The 18,907-nt window shown below is 40.2% G+C and overlaps 1 protein-coding gene across 2 annotated transcripts in view; it reads left to right on the top strand.

The window, feature by feature from the left end:
• slc9a8 (solute carrier family 9 member A8) overlaps window positions 1–18,907 on the top strand; it is a 41,819-nt gene that overhangs the window by 17,201 nt on the left and 5,711 nt on the right. Inside the window, exons 8-14 of one of the 2 annotated variants that reach the window (XM_033041512.1) lie at window positions 1,126–1,269; window positions 2,528–2,666; window positions 5,674–5,779; window positions 9,991–10,107; window positions 12,170–12,252; window positions 17,215–17,326; window positions 18,468–18,688. In XM_033041512.1, the coding sequence (XP_032897403.1) occupies window positions 1,126–1,269; window positions 2,528–2,666; window positions 5,674–5,779; window positions 9,991–10,107; window positions 12,170–12,252; window positions 17,215–17,326; window positions 18,468–18,688 (922 nt within the window). Of the gene's footprint in view, window positions 1–1,125; window positions 1,270–2,527; window positions 2,667–5,666; window positions 5,780–9,990; window positions 10,108–12,169; window positions 12,253–17,214; window positions 17,327–18,467; window positions 18,689–18,907 lie in introns of both variants that reach the window. The other variant, XM_033041513.1, reaches the window with a different exon arrangement.

Genomic DNA, 18,907 nt, shown 5'->3' on the forward strand with positions numbered 1-18,907 from the left:
CCCGACCACGGGTGAACATGAGGAAGGGGACTGAACTTTTATTGCCTTCCCTCACAGTGGGAAACGTTGATTCCGCTGTGGGGGATGTTTTATGGTAAATTCTAGTGTTGAGTTTTTCTTATTTGTGTGCTGCATGGGAACTCAAATTTCATTACACCAATTGGTGTATGTGACAATAAATGTCCTTTATCCTTTGTCCTAAAGAATGAGGACATCTTGGATGTAATCTTCAGTTGTTTTCAGCAAACATCAGTTTTGTCTTCACTTGCCTACTTTCTGGATATTTAAATGCCATTTATTCTACCTTGAATACATGAATTCATGCTTCCTGGCCAGCATTTGCCACACTCAGTCCACCTTTAATAAAGTCTCTTTTTTTAATGCTGGAACATCTGTTCATGAATACTCTGCTTTTTCTTTTGCAAACTGGCTAACTCTGGCCAGACTGGTTTTCTTGACTATTTAATCAGCCAATCTTGAAAAATCCTGACAGACCAGCCAGCAGGGTTTTGAAAGCTGAATGCTTTTGTATCGTATCTGGAATATATTATCAGATTTGAGAAAATGTTTGCAAATCAGCGCAACTTCCTTCTCCTGTTGATATTTGAACTTGGTTTTCAATGTTTCCTCATGTGGAAATAGAAAGTTAGAACATAGAAGAGATAGGCAATAGATGCAGGAGTAGGCCATTCGGCCCTTAAAGCCATGTGATCATGGCTGATCATCCCCAATCAGTACCCCGTTCTTGCCTTCTCCCCATATCCCTTGATTCCATTATCTTTAAGAGCCCTATCTAGCTCTCTCTTGAAAGTATCCAGAGAACTGGCCTCCACCACCCTCTGAGGCAGAGAATTCCACAGACTCACAACTCCCTGTGTGAAAAAGTGTTTCGTCATCTCCGTTCTAAATGGCTTGTCCCTTATTCTTAAATAGTGGCCCCTGGTTCTGGTCTCCCCCAACATTGGGAACATGTTTCCTGCGATATGCCCATTAACACATCCTTAAGCTTGTATTTTTCATGAATCAAGAATAAATGTTGAATGGAACGTCCTATACACATAATAGTTACTGTATAGTATTTTCTGGACATGTACCTATGGTTTTTGCACTGTTCTTGTATTGCAGTTTTGCATTTGGCTCTCTAATCTCGGCTGTTGATCCAGTGGCGACGATTGCCATTTTTAATGCTCTGAATGTGGATCCTGTTCTGAACATGTTGGTATTTGGAGAGAGCATTCTTAATGATGCAGTGTCTATAGTCCTTACCAAGTAAGCTTGCCATCTTTTTCATATTATATGCACCTCTTTTGATTATTTTGTATTTTGCAAGCAGTAAATGTATTTTGTATTCTGACTTTGCACCGTTTTAGAGTTTTCAGAGATACAGCATGGAAACAGGCCCTTCGGTCCAACAGTTCCATGCTGACCACCAATCAATCACCCTTTCTGTGTTATCTCGCTTTGTCATCCATTCCCTACACTCTTGGGGCAATTCGCGGAGGCCAATTAACCTTTAATCCCGCACGTCTTTGGGATGTGGGAGGGAAAAAAGGTGAGAAAGGGGATGTGAGAAAAAACGTTTTCACCCAGAGAGTTGTGAATTTACGGAATTCCCTGCCACAGAGGGCAGTGGAGGCCAAGCCACTGGATGGATTTAAGAGAGAGTTAGATAGAGCTCTAGGGGCTAGTGGAGTTGAGGGATGTGGCGAGAAGGCAGGCACGGGTTATTGATAGGGGATGATCAGCCATGATCACAATTAATGGCGGTGCTGGCTCGAAGGGCCGAATGGCCTCCTCCTGCACCTATTTTCTATGTTTCTATGAAACCAGGCCTCTCGGAGGATACCCACGTGGTCACAGGGAGAACGGGCAAAATCTACACAGGCAGCACCCGAGGTCGGGTTGAAACCCGGGTCTCTGGCGCTGTGAGGCAGCGGCTCTACCAGCTGCGCCACTGTGCCACGCAGATGAGTTGTTCCAAAGCATGCGGTTATTCTCAAGGAGATTGCTTTAAGAATTTTAATAATCACATAACATTATAATCTATTTGACAAGTCTTCTCTTTATTCCATGATACTGTTTTACAGTTTGCATATAACATTTGGCACAATGGCAACTAGAGCCTTTGCTTCACAGCTCCAACATCATGACCTTTGATGCTGACTATTTGGAGTCTGCATGTTCTCCCTGCGGAGGCTTTCCTCTGGGTGCTCTATTTTCCTCCCACATCCCAAAAATGTGCAGGTTGGTAGGTTAAATGACCACTATTTATTGCCCCTTGTGTGTATATAAGTGGTAGAATCCCAGGGGAGAGATGGGAATGTGAGTTAAAATAGGATTGGTGCAGTAATGGGCGTTTGATGAAGGGACTGGACTTGGACTTGTTTCCGCACTGTATGTCTCTCATTCTATTCTTGACCAGTGTTATGTTAACATAACTTCTGCACATTAATTGTTCTCCATGAAAGACTGCAAACAATGAATGATTGTGTGTGTAGCAACAATGTGTTTAAATGCTCCACTCTAGCACAGCTGAAGGCTTGGCCAGAGAGAATGCTCCTGATGTTAGCGGATGGCAAACATTCCTACAGGCGTTGGCGTACTTCCTCAAGATGTTCTTTGGATCTGCAGCACTTGGAACACTCACCGGTCTCATCTCTGCTTTGATATCTTTTTTTTGGTCGTTCTAATTTATGCAGATCAGCACTTCATATTCCACTAGGGTAGCATCCATCCTAATGGTATGAACATTGAATTCTCCCATTTTAGGTAACTAACCTACAGACACTCGCATCCCCTTTTTCCCTTTTAGACATTCTCTTCTCCACCTATATTCCTTCGTCAGACTTCACATTTTGCAACTATCCTTTTCACACATTCTGGAGTTTAGAGATACTGCGCAGAAACAGGCCCATAGGCCCACCGAGTCCGCGTCGACCAGCGATCCGCGTACACTAACACTATCCTGCACGCTAGGGTCATCTTTGTAATGTTACTGAAGCCAATTAACCTACAAACCTGTACATCTTTAGAGTGTGGGGGGGAAACAGGAACATCTTCAGAAAGCCCATGCGATCACAGTGAGAGCGTATGTACTCCATACAGACAGCACCCATAGTCTGGATCGAACCCAGTCCCTGGCGATGTAAGGCAACAACTTTACCGCTGCACCACTATGCTGCACTAAACATGCTGGCACACCTTTTAATAGTTTCATCTCTCGCCTGTATCCCCACCTCACCTGTACCCACCTATTACTTGTTAGCCTTGGTCCTGCTCCCAGTTTTCTTTCCCCTCTTCTACAATTAGTCTGGAGAAGGATCAGACCCGAGACGTCACCATCCATGTTATCCAGGGATGCTGCCTGACTCTGAAGTACTCCTGCACTTTTCTTGTACACCAGCACCTACAGCTATTCAAATGTATATATTCTTAATAATCTGGTGCTCAAAATGTTAATAGAAATACATTTACAACAAGACTTAGCTAGAGTTTCCTCCCACATGCTCTGGTTTTCTCCCACATTCCAAAGATGTGCAGGTTTGTAGGTGAATTGGCTTCTGTAAATTGTCCCAAAAATGCAGGATAGAAATAGTGTATGGGTGATCACTGGTCATGGACTTGGTGGGCCGAAGGGCCTGTTTCCATGATGTATATCTGAACTAAAACTAAAAACTAAAGCTATAATATAAGTTCTTGACATGTTACCTTACTAACTTTGTGACATTTCAAAAGAGTCGCAGCACACAAAGTCCTTTCTTCACCTCGTGGTTCTCTTGTGAACTTGCTCTACTGCAGTATGATTAATTAAATGCTTGATTGATGTTCCCTTTTCATATCCTTCACCTTGGGCCTAAACCCACTTTCAATTAGTAAATTGAAATATTCCTCTGAAATATTGCAGAGGAATTTTAATAAAATTCAAGTACTTTATACAGTTGGTACAAATGCCCTCTGTGATCCAGTTCTATAAATCTGGACATCTGCATTTACAATTTACTTTTGGTGTAACCGAGCAGGACAGAGTCGTTGGCAAATAAATCTGTAACTGAGTTATTGCAGCGCATTGCACTACAAAGCATTGGCTCTGGGACAGCTGCTTTGACTATGAGACAGCTGCGTTGGCTTTGCAAGTTGAAAGGAAACAGCATTAGCTTCCACAGATTAATTGGCTCTCGGATTAGGAAATCTACATGGTGAACTTTTGCCAGGTAACATGACGCAAGTAACTGGCGGTCCTGACTACGTAATGGCAGCACGGTGGCGCAGTGGTAGAGTTGCTGCTACTTACAGTGCTTTTAGCACCAGAGACACGGGTTCGATTCCGACTACGGGTGCTGTCTGTACGGTGTTTGTACGTTCTCCCTGTGACCTGCGTGGGTTTTCTCCAGGAGCTCCGGTTTCTTCCCACACTCCAAAGATGTGCAGATTTGTAAGTTAATTGGCTTGGTAAATATTGTCCCTCGTGTGTGTGTGTGTGTGTGTATAGGATAGTGATAATTTATGGGTATGACTGGTCAGTGTGGTTTCGATGGGCCAAAGGATCTGTTTCCGCACTGTATCTCCAAATTAAAAGTAGCCACACATTGAAATGAATGGGAGAAAGATAAAATGCATATTTCATATGATTTGATCAAGTTGATTTTAATGTTTAATTTTTGTTTTTTATCTTTAGTTTAGTTTAGAGATGGTGTGAAAACAGGCCCATCAGCCCAGCGATCCCCGTACACTAACACTATCCTACACAGAAGGGACAATTTTATAATGTTACCAGAGACAATCAACCTAAAAAACCTTTATGTCTGTGGTGTGTGAGAGGACACAGGGAGAACGTACAAACTCCATACAGACAGCACCCGTAGTCGGTATCGAACCCGGGTCTCTGGTGCTGTAAAGCAGCAACTCTACCATTGCTCCACTGTGCCACCACTCCTGAATGATTTAATATAACCTTTTTTATTTTGACAGTAATAAATCAGTTATAGATTTGTGCGAATGTCTCTGTCCTGTTAGATTAGATCAAATGAAAAATGTATAACCTTTTTTATTTTAATAGTGCCCGAGTGTTTTGAAGGCTAGTCAAGAATTTTAATTGCCCCCTGAAGTGGGTCTTGACCCGAAACGTCACCCATTCCTTCTCTCCAGAGATGCTGCCTGTCCCGTTGAGTTACTCCAGCATTTTGTGTCTGCCCTCCATGCTGACCACAATCCAGAAGCAGGCAACCAATGATATTAGGACCGCTGAAAATCTGCTCCATGTCAAGTGACGTAAATGAGAGTTTCAGAAATAGTTTTAAACATGGACCAACCCCACTGTGTGCCCCTGCATTGAGTTTTGCATTGTGTCGGAAGGAACTGCAGATGCCAGTTTAAACCGAAGATAGACACAAAATGCTGGAGTAACTCAACGGGACAGGCAGCATCTCTGGAGAGAAGGAATGGGTGACGTTTTGGGTCGAGACCCTTCTTCAGACTCTGACCTGAAACGTCACCCATTCCTTCTCTCCAGTGGTGCTGCCTGTCCCGCATGAGTTACTCCAGTATTCTGTGTCTATCTTTAGTTTTGGATTGGTGAGCGGAATTGAAGAGTGTTGCAATTTACAACACGGAATTGTGTTATTTTGTATGTGTCTCGTGCAAGTGAGCATTTGTTCTTAATATACAAGAATCTACCTGTTGAAGCACATTGACCTCCGAAAGACACCATCACTGGAATTTGGAATGATGATCATCTTTGCCTATCTCCCTTATGGGCTTGCAGAAGGCATCAAGCTCTCGGGTAAGGGTTTTCTTAATACCTGTGCTGTTGTTTGTCCATGTCCATATATTATGAGGGGCAGGTAGGCCTATATTCGTAGTGTAATTAACGTAAGTATTTGGAACTGTAAATTTCGGTGACTAAGACACTTGTTTGAACTTTAAAATCCCAAATAATTTGGAAATGTGTAACTTTTGCTTTGTGTATGGTAAACCTGTAGCATATTTTCCATTCAGTGTTATCTATCTGTGTGTGTGTTCATGTCCATATGTTTTTGGGTTTTACTATCATGCCTCATTTGTTCCTCCAATTCATACTTTACTATAGATAAGTTTTATTTGCACTGCTAAAACCCAAATAATATCCTCCACAAAAATATTGCAGTTATAAACTTTGGTATACATTTTCAATATGGCTATAATCCAACTAGGTTAGAGCACAAGCATATGGAACATAGAACAGTGCAGCACAGGAATAGGTCCTTCGGCCCACAATGTCTAGGTGCCGAACATGATGCCAAGATAAACTAATATAAGAGAATGTAATAGGAGAACTCGTCTTTGAAAACCTCAATCCTACTCCATAATTCAGCCAGAACATGGTTGATCTTTAGTTTAGTTTAGAGATACAGCGCGGAAACAGGCCCTTCGGCCAACGTTGTCCGCACCGACCAGCGACCCCCACACACTAACACAAGCCTATACACACACTAGGGATAATTTACATTTATACCAAGTATACAAACCCAAGCCAGTTAACCTACAAAGCTGTACGTCTTTGGAGTGTGGGAGGAAACTGAAGAACTCGGAAAAAACCCATGCAGGTCAAGGGGAGAACAGACAGCACCGGTAATCAGGATTGAACCTGGAGCTCTGGCGCTGTAAGGCAGCAATTCTACTGCTGTGCCGGCCGTGACACCGCTTTCTCTACTGACTTAACACTGTTTTCCTCCTCCGCCCTCTTAATCTCTCGATTTCATTTACTATCCAGAAACCCGTCTCTCTCCATGTTTAGCTCAATCAATGTCTCGGCCTACTCTGCACACCAAGTCCAATGATTCATCTTGTTTTGAGTGAAGCTTCGCTTCGTTCTGGTCCGAAACTGCCAAACCCTTATCTTGAGATTGCGTCCCACAGCCAGGTGAAGGGTCATTCCTTATCTATCCTGTCGAATCCTGCAAGAATCTTCTGTTTTGATCAGGCCATGTCCCATTCTTCCAAACTATGGACAATAAAGACCTGTCTGTCTGTCTGATCTCTTCATGTCTGATAGTCCTGCCATTCCAGGAACCAGTTTGGTGAATCTTTGGTGCACTCTTTCTGTGGTAGTTTTGTGCTTGGTTAGGGGTGTAGAGCTGAACTCAGTTCTACAGATGGGGTTTCACTAAATCCTTGCCAATATAGTAGGACATCTTTACCATTGCACTCAAATCTCTTTGAACTGTAGGTCAAGGTGCAGTTTGCTATTCTATTTGCCTGCTACACCTGTTTGTTATCTATGAAGTACCTATTATGGCCATGTAGATGGCTTTGAACATCAAAACGAAATGCCACTCTTTCAGGAAATATCAAACGCGCAAGTACTTTTTCCAGAGAACCCACCCTGGTCTTTGTTTTTAGAAGCACCTCTGCTTAAAAAATCTCTTGTGTTATACCTACAAAATGTTGTAATACAAGGAAGAGATACCTTAGCATCACAGAAGACTGCTGCACACTGGCCTGAGTCCGGTTATTCGTCTATAAACGCCTATTCCTCAGCTTCTCAGAATAGATACATCTGTAGTCACTGGAGATGACATTTCCTCTTCCCTTGAGCATTATTCGCATTACTGTCAGCCTGCACGAACACTGACACTAGGCTCCTTCACTTCTTTCAGGGATTTCGAAAGCTTAAAGGCCCATGGATATAATAACAAAGTTTTTTGTAATGCAATTTCAATGACATGGTGTTGTACTTAGTTTAGATTATTTTATTTTATAAAACTTGATTTAAAAAATACCTGCCCTTTCTGTTTGAACCAAAGTAGACACTGAGTCCGCGCTGATCAGCGATCCCCGCACACTAACATCCTACACACTAGGGACGATATACAATTTTACCAAAGCCAATTATCCTGCATCCCTGTACATCTTTGGAGTGTGGGGGCGAAACCAGAGCACCCGTGAGAACGGTCACAGGGAGAACGCACAAACTCCATACGGGCAGCACTCATGGTCAGGATCGAACCCGGGTCTCCGCCGCTGTAAGGCAGCAACTCTACCGCTGCGCCACCGTGCTGCCCTTGCCATTCACCAACTTCCAAATGGGCATTTCTATGCTCTAGTCACAGCAATGTTCCTGATACCTCTTAGGATTACTGACACAATAGAAAGCAGATGAGCAAAAAATTTGGCTTGGATTGTCGGAAAATCAAAAGGAAAATAAATATGTTAATTATTCCCATGGATGTAAATGTTTTACTGATCTAGCCATTGACAACTCAAAAATAATCTGGGCACATGAATTTTGCAAATACAGCTAATGTATGAAATAAATAGGGAAAATACTGGAAATATTCAGCATGTCCGGCAGTTTCTATGGGAAAGCCTTAAAATATTATAGTTGAACAGCTTTTTAGGCAAGATTAATCTTATAAATAAATGTCATAAATTTGATTGGATAACGTTTTTGAATATAAGCTTTATTTCTTTTAAATTCACCAATGAACATTAATGGAACATTTACAATGATATCTTGAACATTTACAGTTTCCTAGCTCTATTATAATAATAAATTCAGCTGTTCTCAGAGATAAAAAGGACAAGATTGGTGTATTTTAGCAGCAGTTTTACTTCAAGTTGCTGCTATTGAAATCAATTCAAATAATTCTACTGCATTACTCATACTGTGAAAGCCATCAACGTAGGGTAGGTTTAATCAGTCCCCCCCCCCCCCCCCCCCCGATCTTTATAATTAAAGAAGCAAATTGACATTAGTCACAGATAATAAGTAACTATTGTTATAGCGAAAACTAATCTCATTCGGAATTGTTAATTGAGGGAGAGAAAATGCATTTCTATGAGACATCCACATTTAAATGTGTTTTTTTTTCATAGATTCCTAATGATTCCCCAAGGCAGAAATTCCTACCTATTGCTAAAAATGCACAGACTGGAAATGAAATATAGGATTTTCCTTTATTTAAGCCTTTAGTCTTTAGATTAGTTAATCCATTTGAGATGGTGATTATTTCCAAAATGATTGTTAAATGGTTCATCTTCAGACTTGAGCAAGAGGATGAGAGAGCTTGGCGTACCGTAGACCAATTTACAAGAAGCAGGACATTGGTTCTTAGTTTCTGTCTTTCTATTGAGTGGTATTGTCTGTTTCTAACTCTAATATTGACAGATTCTTGATTAGCAAGGGTGTCGGGGTTTATGGGAAGAAGACAGGAGAATGGTGTTGAGAGGGAAAGATAGACCAGCCACGATTGAATGGCAGAGTAGGCTTGATGGGTCGAATTACCCAATTCTGCTCCTGTAACCAATGAACTTGAACTAAATCCATGAAAAAACCATTGCACAACAATGAAAACAACCATGTTGGATAAAATAACATGTGATCTAGGTTTAGATATATTGTCACATGTACGGAGGTACAGGGAACGGCTTTGATTTGCACGCTATTCATTTGCATAATATCTTTTGTGTTTTTCACGTTATTTAAATATGATTTTGTTCCTTTTTTTACAATAATGCCATTTATGTTTTTGATCTTCTGGGAATTTTTAATTTAGTAACCTTTTTTAATTATGTATGGCTGCAGTGGATTTAATGGAAACCAAAGTAATTCTACCTTTCTAAAATATTGCCTAATTTCTTGATTGACGTCATAGCTGCTTGAACCAAATGTCACAAGAATATCGCTAAAATGGTTTATTTTTTGAAATATACCATCGCAAATTGCACTTTACAGCGATGGTCACAGCGATGGTCTAAAAATATGACCATCGTCAAATTCATTCATATGGCCTGACTGCAAATTCAGTGGTCTTATTTTTTTAAGACAAATGGCAGACAGAGTACTTACAGCTTTTATTTATGTAATTGGATGAACTTCTCTATATAAATCTTACTGGTTGCACTTAATTTTAACGACTACTTTAACCCATAAATTTAAATGACTTTTATTTTAGTGTGTTATTAATACGTACAACTTCCCCTGTCAAATTTCTATTTGTCCTTTGTCTGCAGGAATCATGGCTATACTGTTTTCTGGCATAGTGATGTCACACTATGCTCACCATAATCTTTCCCCGGTTACTCAAATCCTTATGCAGCAGACACTGCGGACAGTTGCATTCATGTGTGGTACGTACTCTTTCATGGGGATACGGTTTTCTGCTTTTTCATGTGAAACTTCACTTTTGAACATCAAAAAAAATTGTAGATGATAGAAATCTGAATTGAACATAGAACAGCAGAGCGCAGGAACAGGCCGAAGATAGACACAAAAGCTGGAGTAACTCAGCGTGACAGGCCGCATCTCTGGAGAGAAGGAATGGGTGACGTTTCTGTTCGAGACCCTTTTTTTCCTGGAACAGGCCATTTGGCCCACAATGTCCACGCTCAACATGATGCCTAATCAAACTAATTTCCTTTGTTTGCACATGATCTGCATCTATCCATGTGTCCATCCAAAAACCTCTTGAATGCCATTATTGTATCTGCCTCTTCCACCACCCCTGGTGGTGCATTTCAGGCACACGTTGCCCTCTTTTTTTTAAAAGATCAAAAAACTTTCCACACACATCTCCTTTCATTATGACACACCACATGTGTTAATAAAGTATCTTTCATGCATTCATTCATTTAGTCATTCCTTTTTAAATGTTGCTCTTTTCCCCGAAAAGCTATGCCTTCTAGGCTTTTACATTTTCACGCTGGGAGCAGCAATCATACGGAGGGAAAAAACGGATAACATTTCAAGTCAAAGAAACTAACTAAAAAAAGCTGAATGTTATTTGGAAAATGACAGCATAATATTTAAAATTCACAACACAATGAGAACCTATAAAGCAAGCAAAATATTATGTTGGTGGTAAAATATAGTGTTTGCAAGTGATGAAAGTGTAATCTCTGCTTCATGGAGAAGGACCACAATTGTGGACTCAGAGTTGTCCATGCTCGAGAGACACAGCATGCAAAGGCACTTTGGCCCATTGAGTCCATGCCGACCATCGATTGCCTGTTCATATTAGTCCTCTGTTATTCCACTTTCTCAACTATGTATACATTAGGGAAATTTACAGAGGCCATTGGAAGAATGTGCATATTTTATACAGACATGGGTCTCTGACGCTGTGAGGGACCAGCTCTGCAGCTGTGCCTCGGTGCTGACCATATTCTGAAATGCTTTGATAAAGTGCAAAATATTTTAGAGAGGAACAGTTTTAAATTAACATCACGGTTTATGTTACTGTGGACAGATCATTTGATGGTCTGGCCACTCTAAATATGGAGAAGGTTTAGTAATTTGAAACTGAGAATTCTCAAAACAAGTTTTGTAAAAAGAGAATGAAAACCATATTAATCAAAATGCTATAAATAGGATGATGGTTTATGGTACCTGTGCAGAGAATACCTTTGGTAGTAACTATTCCAGTAAACAATTTTCATTTTGCATTTGTGATGTCTAGTTATTTTTTTAATTGGAGATGCAAGGAGCTGCAGATGCTGGTTTACAAAAAAAAAAAAAGACAAAGTGCTGGAGTAACTCAGCAGGTCAAGCAGCCTAAGTTACTCCAGCACATGGTGTATTTTATTTAATTGTTGTATTAGAAGTTTCAGACAATTGTGCAAACATTTAAGGCGGACGTTGGAGGGAGAGAAACAAAGATTTGCAGAAAGATTCTTGAACTCGAAGTTAAATCACAGGGAAATCTATAGAAGTTATGCTTCTATTCCCTGAGATTGAAAAGGGTACAAAATTGTCAAGATTATAAGGGGAACTTGTCGATAAATTGGGGAAACTAATTTGTCCAGAATGGAATTCTAGATCTAAATATCATGTCTGGCAATTGTAGTCATGGGTTGCAGGTATAAAGTGAGGGAGCACTTTCCCATAAGGTGATGTTGTCTTGAAATGTGCTTCCCCAAATAGCAGCTGCTATGGGATTGTTCGCTTTAACATTCGAAGAGTTTTTAATCAACAAAAGAATGTCAGGGCAGATTTGAGGGGCAAAATTATGTTTTTTACTTCCCCCTGTACTAGTGTTCTTCAGAGGAATTTTGTGCACTCCATCTGAGCTAGAGTTAGAACTGTCTTTGAGCCAAAGGAAAATTTACAGGTCCTTACCCGGCCTCCAACTTGGTGTATGATCCTTTTTCCGAACCACACTTTAAAACTAACAACTATACTTTATTTTCACAGAAACTTGTGTTTTTGCTTATATTGGGCTGGCAATATTCAGCTTTCCTCACAAGTTTGAGATCTCCTTTGTTATTTGGTGCATTGTGAGTATATATTTTTATATTTCCTTTTTGATGAATTATTCTAGAATTTTTATGCACTGTTCTATTCGCTGATGAATTGGTTGATGTGTTACGAGAAGAGAATAGATATGAATGTGGGCTGTGGTAATAGCATTACAAAGGCATGGTAAGTAAATAAAGCAGACTGAATAATTCAGAGTAAATGAGAATATTTGACAATCTGATCCATTTGTAAAGAGACTTGTTATATCAAATCAACACAAAATAATTGTGACATAAATATTAGAAATTATCCCATGTTTTTAAACTGCTGGTCTGAAAGTTATTTAAACAAATGATCTCAGCTAAATATTCACTAAAAATTCCACCATTTGGCAGAGTTTGTTTTTTGTAAATTAATTGGAGCCTTTAATGTCCTACTTTATTGTGCAAGATTATATTTTTCACCCGCAGGTGTCTTGGTACATTCTATTTACAATAATTTGCATTATATCAGAATTAGCGTCGTTACTGCCTCCACTCAAATGCATTTCAAGATTCACATTTGGATTAAATACTTGTTTCACTTATTGCTTTCCAATTAACTTTCCAATGCATTGTTATCTTAATTTATTAACAAAGGACGGCAGATGCTGGTTTATACCTAAGATAGACACAAAGTTCTAGAGTAACGCAGTGGGTCAGGCAGCATGGTCCCGCCTCAAAACGTCACCCATCCTTGTTCTCCGGAGATGCCACCTGACCCACTGAGTTACTCTTTGTGTCTATCTTTGTTATCTTAATTCCTGGTCACTTTTCTACCCGCACCCCTCTCTTCAAATGCAAAGTGAGAAATTTAATTGGTCATTAAGATACAATAACATTTAAAACACATTTGGACTGGAACATGGATGGGAAGGTTTTAGAGGGATATGGGCAAATGCGTGCAGGTGAGACTAGCATAGGTGGGGGATCTGGGTCAGCGTAGCGAAATGGGCTGAAGGACCCGTTTCTGCGCTGTTTAACTGTATGACTAATCAAATCATGAGGTTTGTGCACAAGATATAAATAAGCCGATCTCTCCTTTTATTTAATAAAAAAGGATGTTGATTAATCTCGCCAGCCATACTCGTGCCTGTGAGTCAGATGATTGCAATTCGTTCTTCAGTGACTCGAACACAAGACTCAGTGATGTCGGTGTAGGAATAGTATGCTATCACATCTGATGTTTTTTAACTGAAACACAAATCAAACCACTGTGTACAGTACAGAATGACAGGCTCTTTATAAGAAAGCAATATTCTGAATTTTCCTGTGTTTTCCATCTAATTTGCTTATTTCATATTAGCAAGCAGTAGGGTGGCGCAGCGGTAGAGCTGTTGCCTTACAGCACCAGTGACTGGGTTTGATCCTTACTACGGGTGCTGTCTGTACGGAGTTTGTACATTCTGCCTGTGACCGTGTGGGTTTTCTCCGGGTGCTCTGGTTTCCTCCCACACTCCAAAGATGTGCAGGTTTGTCAGTTTATGGGCATCTGTAAATTGTCCTTTGAGTGTAACATAGAACTAGTTTGTTGTGCCTCAGACTTCCGTTGTGTGTGGTCAGAGTTGATTTGGATATCTCGTATCCTGCTTTGACGCACGCCCCCATGCAAAGTTAGCACGGAGGATTGCAATAACCAGTGAAAGACACAGTAGCAGTCCCTTGCAAGTCCTAAGCCTAAATTCACGTTTGAAGAACAGCATTCAGTTTTGTTCACCCTGCTACGGGAAGGATGTAAGCTGGAAAGAGAAGATTTACGAGGATGTTGCCAGGACTTGAGGGTAAAATAGCATACAAAGGAAACTTCTTGATTAGCACAGGTGTCAGGGGTTATGGGGAGAAGGCAGGAGAATGGGGTTAGGAGGGAGAGATAGATCAAGCCATAGACTTGATGGGCCAAATGGCCTTATTCGACTCCTATCCCTTATGACCTTGTGACAAATATTTATTGCCTTATGACCTTGTATGCAAAGGCAATATGGTGCAGTGGCATTGAATTATCTCTGAGTGGATACATCTCAAGTTACGAGAGGAATTTATGACGCAGATAATGCCAGCATAAAACTACCACAAATGTGCCTCTTTAATTTTATAGAGTAATGCATTATAATACACATAATGCAAAACACTTAACTTCATAGCTATCATTAAAAAAATAAGCTAAAAAACTGTCTTGCTGAAAATGTTCTGCTCTGCTTGGACAGTACTTATATTTTGTAATCAATACAACGTGCAAGTAATCATATGGTGGAGGCAGTTAAAAGACATTACGTTAATTTACTGCATTAGTGCATTCAGTTATGATGGAAGTTCTTAGAAAGGGCTGATAATTGGCTTTGCACACATTTAGAGCTCAGATTTGAAGAATCATCTGTGATCAAAATAATAAAGGGGGAATGCATTGCATCATTACTCAAACTGAAAAGTGTAGTCACATAGAAAAATAGGTGCAGCATTGGACCATTCGGCCCTTCGAGCCAGCACTGCCATTCAATATGATCATGGCTGATCATCTAAAATTAGTACCCCGTTCCTGCTTTCCCCCCCCCCCCCCCATCCCTTGATTCCTTTAGCCCTAACAACTAAATCTATCTCTCTCTTGAAAACATCCAGTGAATTGGCCTCCACTCCCTTCTGTGGCAGAGAATTCCACAGATTCACAACTCTCCGAGTTTTTCCTCATCTCGGTCCTAAATGGTCTACCCCTTAATCTTAAACTGTGACCCCTGATTCTGGACTCCCCCAACATTGGGATTTTTTTTTCCCGAATCTAGCCTGTCCAATCTTTTAGGAATTTTATGTCACGATTTATCAGAGAGAATTTCTTCACTCAAGGAATTAGTAATCTGACATATCCAATATCACACATGAATGCTGAAAGCATTAGATTGATTCAATAGGCTGTGACAGAGGTGGAGTGTTTTTTTCTTTCTAGATGTCCAGAGACAATCATGATGCATCATTAGCATATTATTCATACAACAATGAACTGATCTTTAGTGATGTATTCCTGCTTTTAAAACCAGTTACACTCTCCTTTTGTATGGTCATTGTTAATGATTACCAGCAAATTAGCAGCTTGATCAATTACTTATAAATGTTGTAAATATTGATAATATTTAATTTAATCTAAAAAAGAATATTATCCTAGATAGACACAAAATGCTCGAGTCACTCAGCAGGACTGGCAGCATCTCTGGATAGAAGGAACGGGTGACGTTGCAGGTCAAGACCCTTCAGACTAACCTAGTTTGTGCTTCTGTTTAGTTCCGGCATCCATAAGGAATGAGTTACCTGCTGCACACTGTTTGTTGTGCCTCAGACATCCGTTGTGTGTGTGGTCAGAGTTAATTTGGTTAACTCATATCCTGCTTTGACGCACGCCACCATGCAAAGTTAGCATGGATTCATGAGAGTTTATTGTCATGTGTCCCAGTTAGGACAATGACATTCTTGCTTTGCTACAGCACAACAGAATATAGTAGGCATGAATACTAATGAACAGATCAGTGTGTCCATATACCATTATATAAATATATACACACATGAATAAATAAACAGATAAAGTGCAAATAAACAGATAATGGACTATGAATGTTCAGAGTTTTGTATGAGTTGAGTTTAATAGCCTGATGGCTGTGGGGAAGTAGCTATTCCTGAACCTGGATGTTGCAGTCTTCAGGCTCCTGTGTCTTCCACCTGAAGGTAGCGGGGAGATGAGTGTGTGGCCAGGATGTGTGGTTCCTTGATGCTGCTGCCAGCCTTTTTGAGGCAACGACTGCGATAGATTTAATCCATCGATCTATCGGAGGATTGCAATAACCAGTAAAAGACACAGTACCAGTCCCCTGCAAGTCCGAAGCCTAAATTCAAATTTGAAGAACAGCATTCAGTTTTGATCACCCTGATACGAAAAGGATGTCATTAAGCTGGAAAGAGTGCAGAGAAGATTTACGAGGATGTTGCCAGGACTTGAGGGTAAAATAGCATACAAAGCAAACTTCTTGATTAGCACAGGTGTCGGGGGTTATGGGGAGAAGGCAGGAGAATGGGGTTAGGATGCAGAGATAGAGCAGCCATGATTGAATGACGGAGCAGACTTGATGAGCCAAATGGCCTAATTCTACTCCTATCCCTTATGACCTTATAATCTTGTATGCAAAGGCAATAAATATTTGTCACAATAATTTCAATATGTGAAGTTAATGTATGCATTAATATATTGAAATCACTATTGTTTATATTAATTGAGTTTAAGATAAATAATTCATTAGATTGGTGCACGTACTGGTTATTGGAGAATTGTGTCTTGGGGGGGCACAGTGGCCCAGCCAGTAGAGCTACTGCCTCATAGCTCCAGCACCCTGGGTTCAGTCCTGGCCTTGCTGTAGAATTTACATATTCCCTCTGTGACCGTGTATTCCCCAGAGCTCGAATTTCCTTCCAAATCCCAGAACTGCATGGGTTGGCAGGTTAATTGGCCTCTAAAAAAATTGCCCTGAGTAAGTCAATGATAAAATCTGGAAAAAGTCTTTGGGGTAGTTTACAAGGGGAAATTAATGAGGGAATGGGATTGATGAGATTTCTGTCCTCAGCAACCTGGCTGAGGCCACCTCTTGTATCCTAAGAAAAAAAGTACTAAAATGTTAATTACAAATGAAAGGTAATCCTCACAAACAAGTTCAAGTATCTATTTTTTAATAAAAACTGCATTTAGAATGTCTGTAGTGCCTAAACAAAGCTGCTACTTTTGGTTTGTAATTGATAGGTTAGCACACAACAAAAGCGTTTTACTGTACCTCAGCACACGTGACAATAAACAAAACTGAACTGATATATTGGTAGTGCTTGGCACTCTGCTAGAATTGATTTTACAAAGCAATGTAACTTTACATTGCAATTTTCTAACACAATGCTATTTATTATCAATGCCTCCACTAAAAATTACATTTTTATTTACAGGTTCTTGTCTTATTTGGCAGAGCATTGAATATATTTCCCCTCTCCTTCCTTCTGAACTTCTTTCGAGATCATAAAATAACTCCTAAAATGATGTTCGTCATGTGGTTTAGTGGTATGTGATTTTCTGAATTTGTGTTCTTTTCAATATATTTTTGATATATTTGAATTAATATTTCAATTTTACAAAACTGAATGTAAATCATTATTATAAAATATGTTCATGCTAGTTCTACTGTAGAGTTCAGCATTATCAGGCCACTTGTACCTGCTGTCCCAATTCATAAAGTTGTGGTTCAGCTTCTTTGTTAATGCCTCTTTAGAACTAATGTGAATGAATGATCGATGGTCAGAGTGGACTTGGTGGGCTGAAGGCCCATTTGCCGCTCTATCTCTAAACCTAAGTGGAAAGAGTGTGGGAGGAAACTGGAGCACCGGGGGTTGGGAGAATGTACAAACTCCACACAGATGGCACCCGAGGTCAGGATCGAACCTCTCTTGTGCTGAGAGGCAGCAACTCTACCAGCTGCATCAATGTGCCGCCCATGTCTTGAAAGACATTGTATAAATCCAAGAGAGAAATGCAAGAAACTGCAGATGTTGGTTTACAAACAAAAACCTCTGGAGTAACGCAGTGGGGCAGGTTGTGCAGGATAGGTGACATTTCAGGTCAGGACCCTTCTTGAGACTGAGGAGTCTAAATAAGGGTCCCAACCCGAAATGTGACCCGAACCTTTGTTCTCATTCCTGTTCGGTGATGAATGTGATTGCCCTACCCTGTGAAATATAGCCTAACAATTATTTTTTGTGAACTTCAGATGACCCACCAATCTTACTGAGTTGTGGACTTCATGTTAGTAAATGGAAACAAAAGTAAACAGGTTGATCTTTAGTACATTATAATTTGATAACTGTCTAATGTTTTAAAGCAAGAGTTTTTTCAGTAATTATAACTTAGATGTTTGTTCAAATCACAGTTCTATTCTTAATAAGCCTCATTTTGAGTTGGGTTCATAAGTTAATGTTCTAGGAGCAGAAGTAGGTCATTCAGTCCATCAAGTCTACTCCGCCATTCAATCATGGCTGATCTATATTTCTCTCACAACCCCATTCTCCTGCCTTCGCCCCATAACCCCTGACATTGATTCTCATTAGTTCAGACTAACTCCTTATAAAATTTAAAGAGTTACCATGAATTTTAAGCTTCTTATTCCTTTACGAAATGTCACATTTTAATTTACTTTTTTAATTATTAGGTCTTCGAGGTGCCATTCCTTACGCCTTGAGTCTACATTTGGAGATGGAGCCAATAGCGAAACGTCAGCTGATTGGAACAACCACAATAATTATTGTGCTTTTCACAATTCTGGTCTTGGGTGGCGGAACAATGCCTCTGACCAGGCTGTTGGATATTGAGGATCCCAAAACCCGTCGAAGGAATAAGAAAGATATCACGCTCAGTAAAACTGAGAAAATGGTATTTGAGTCGGCTTATTCCTCTTTGTATGCTTTGGTGCTTATTGTCTTAATATAGGAATCATGTTGTAGACATTAGACCGGACAGCTGAAGACAGCACAAAGTTGAATAGAACACCAAAGTAACAGCAATACAATGTGACCTGTAAGCTTGAGTGCTTGGCTTGTAACTGAGGTGGAATCCAGAATTTCACATGTACATAGGGAGGCACAGTGGTGC

Source organism: Amblyraja radiata, chromosome 23 (genome assembly GCF_010909765.2).
Source record: "Amblyraja radiata isolate CabotCenter1 chromosome 23, sAmbRad1.1.pri, whole genome shotgun sequence".
Taxonomy (NCBI): Eukaryota; Metazoa; Chordata; class Chondrichthyes; order Rajiformes; family Rajidae; genus Amblyraja; species Amblyraja radiata.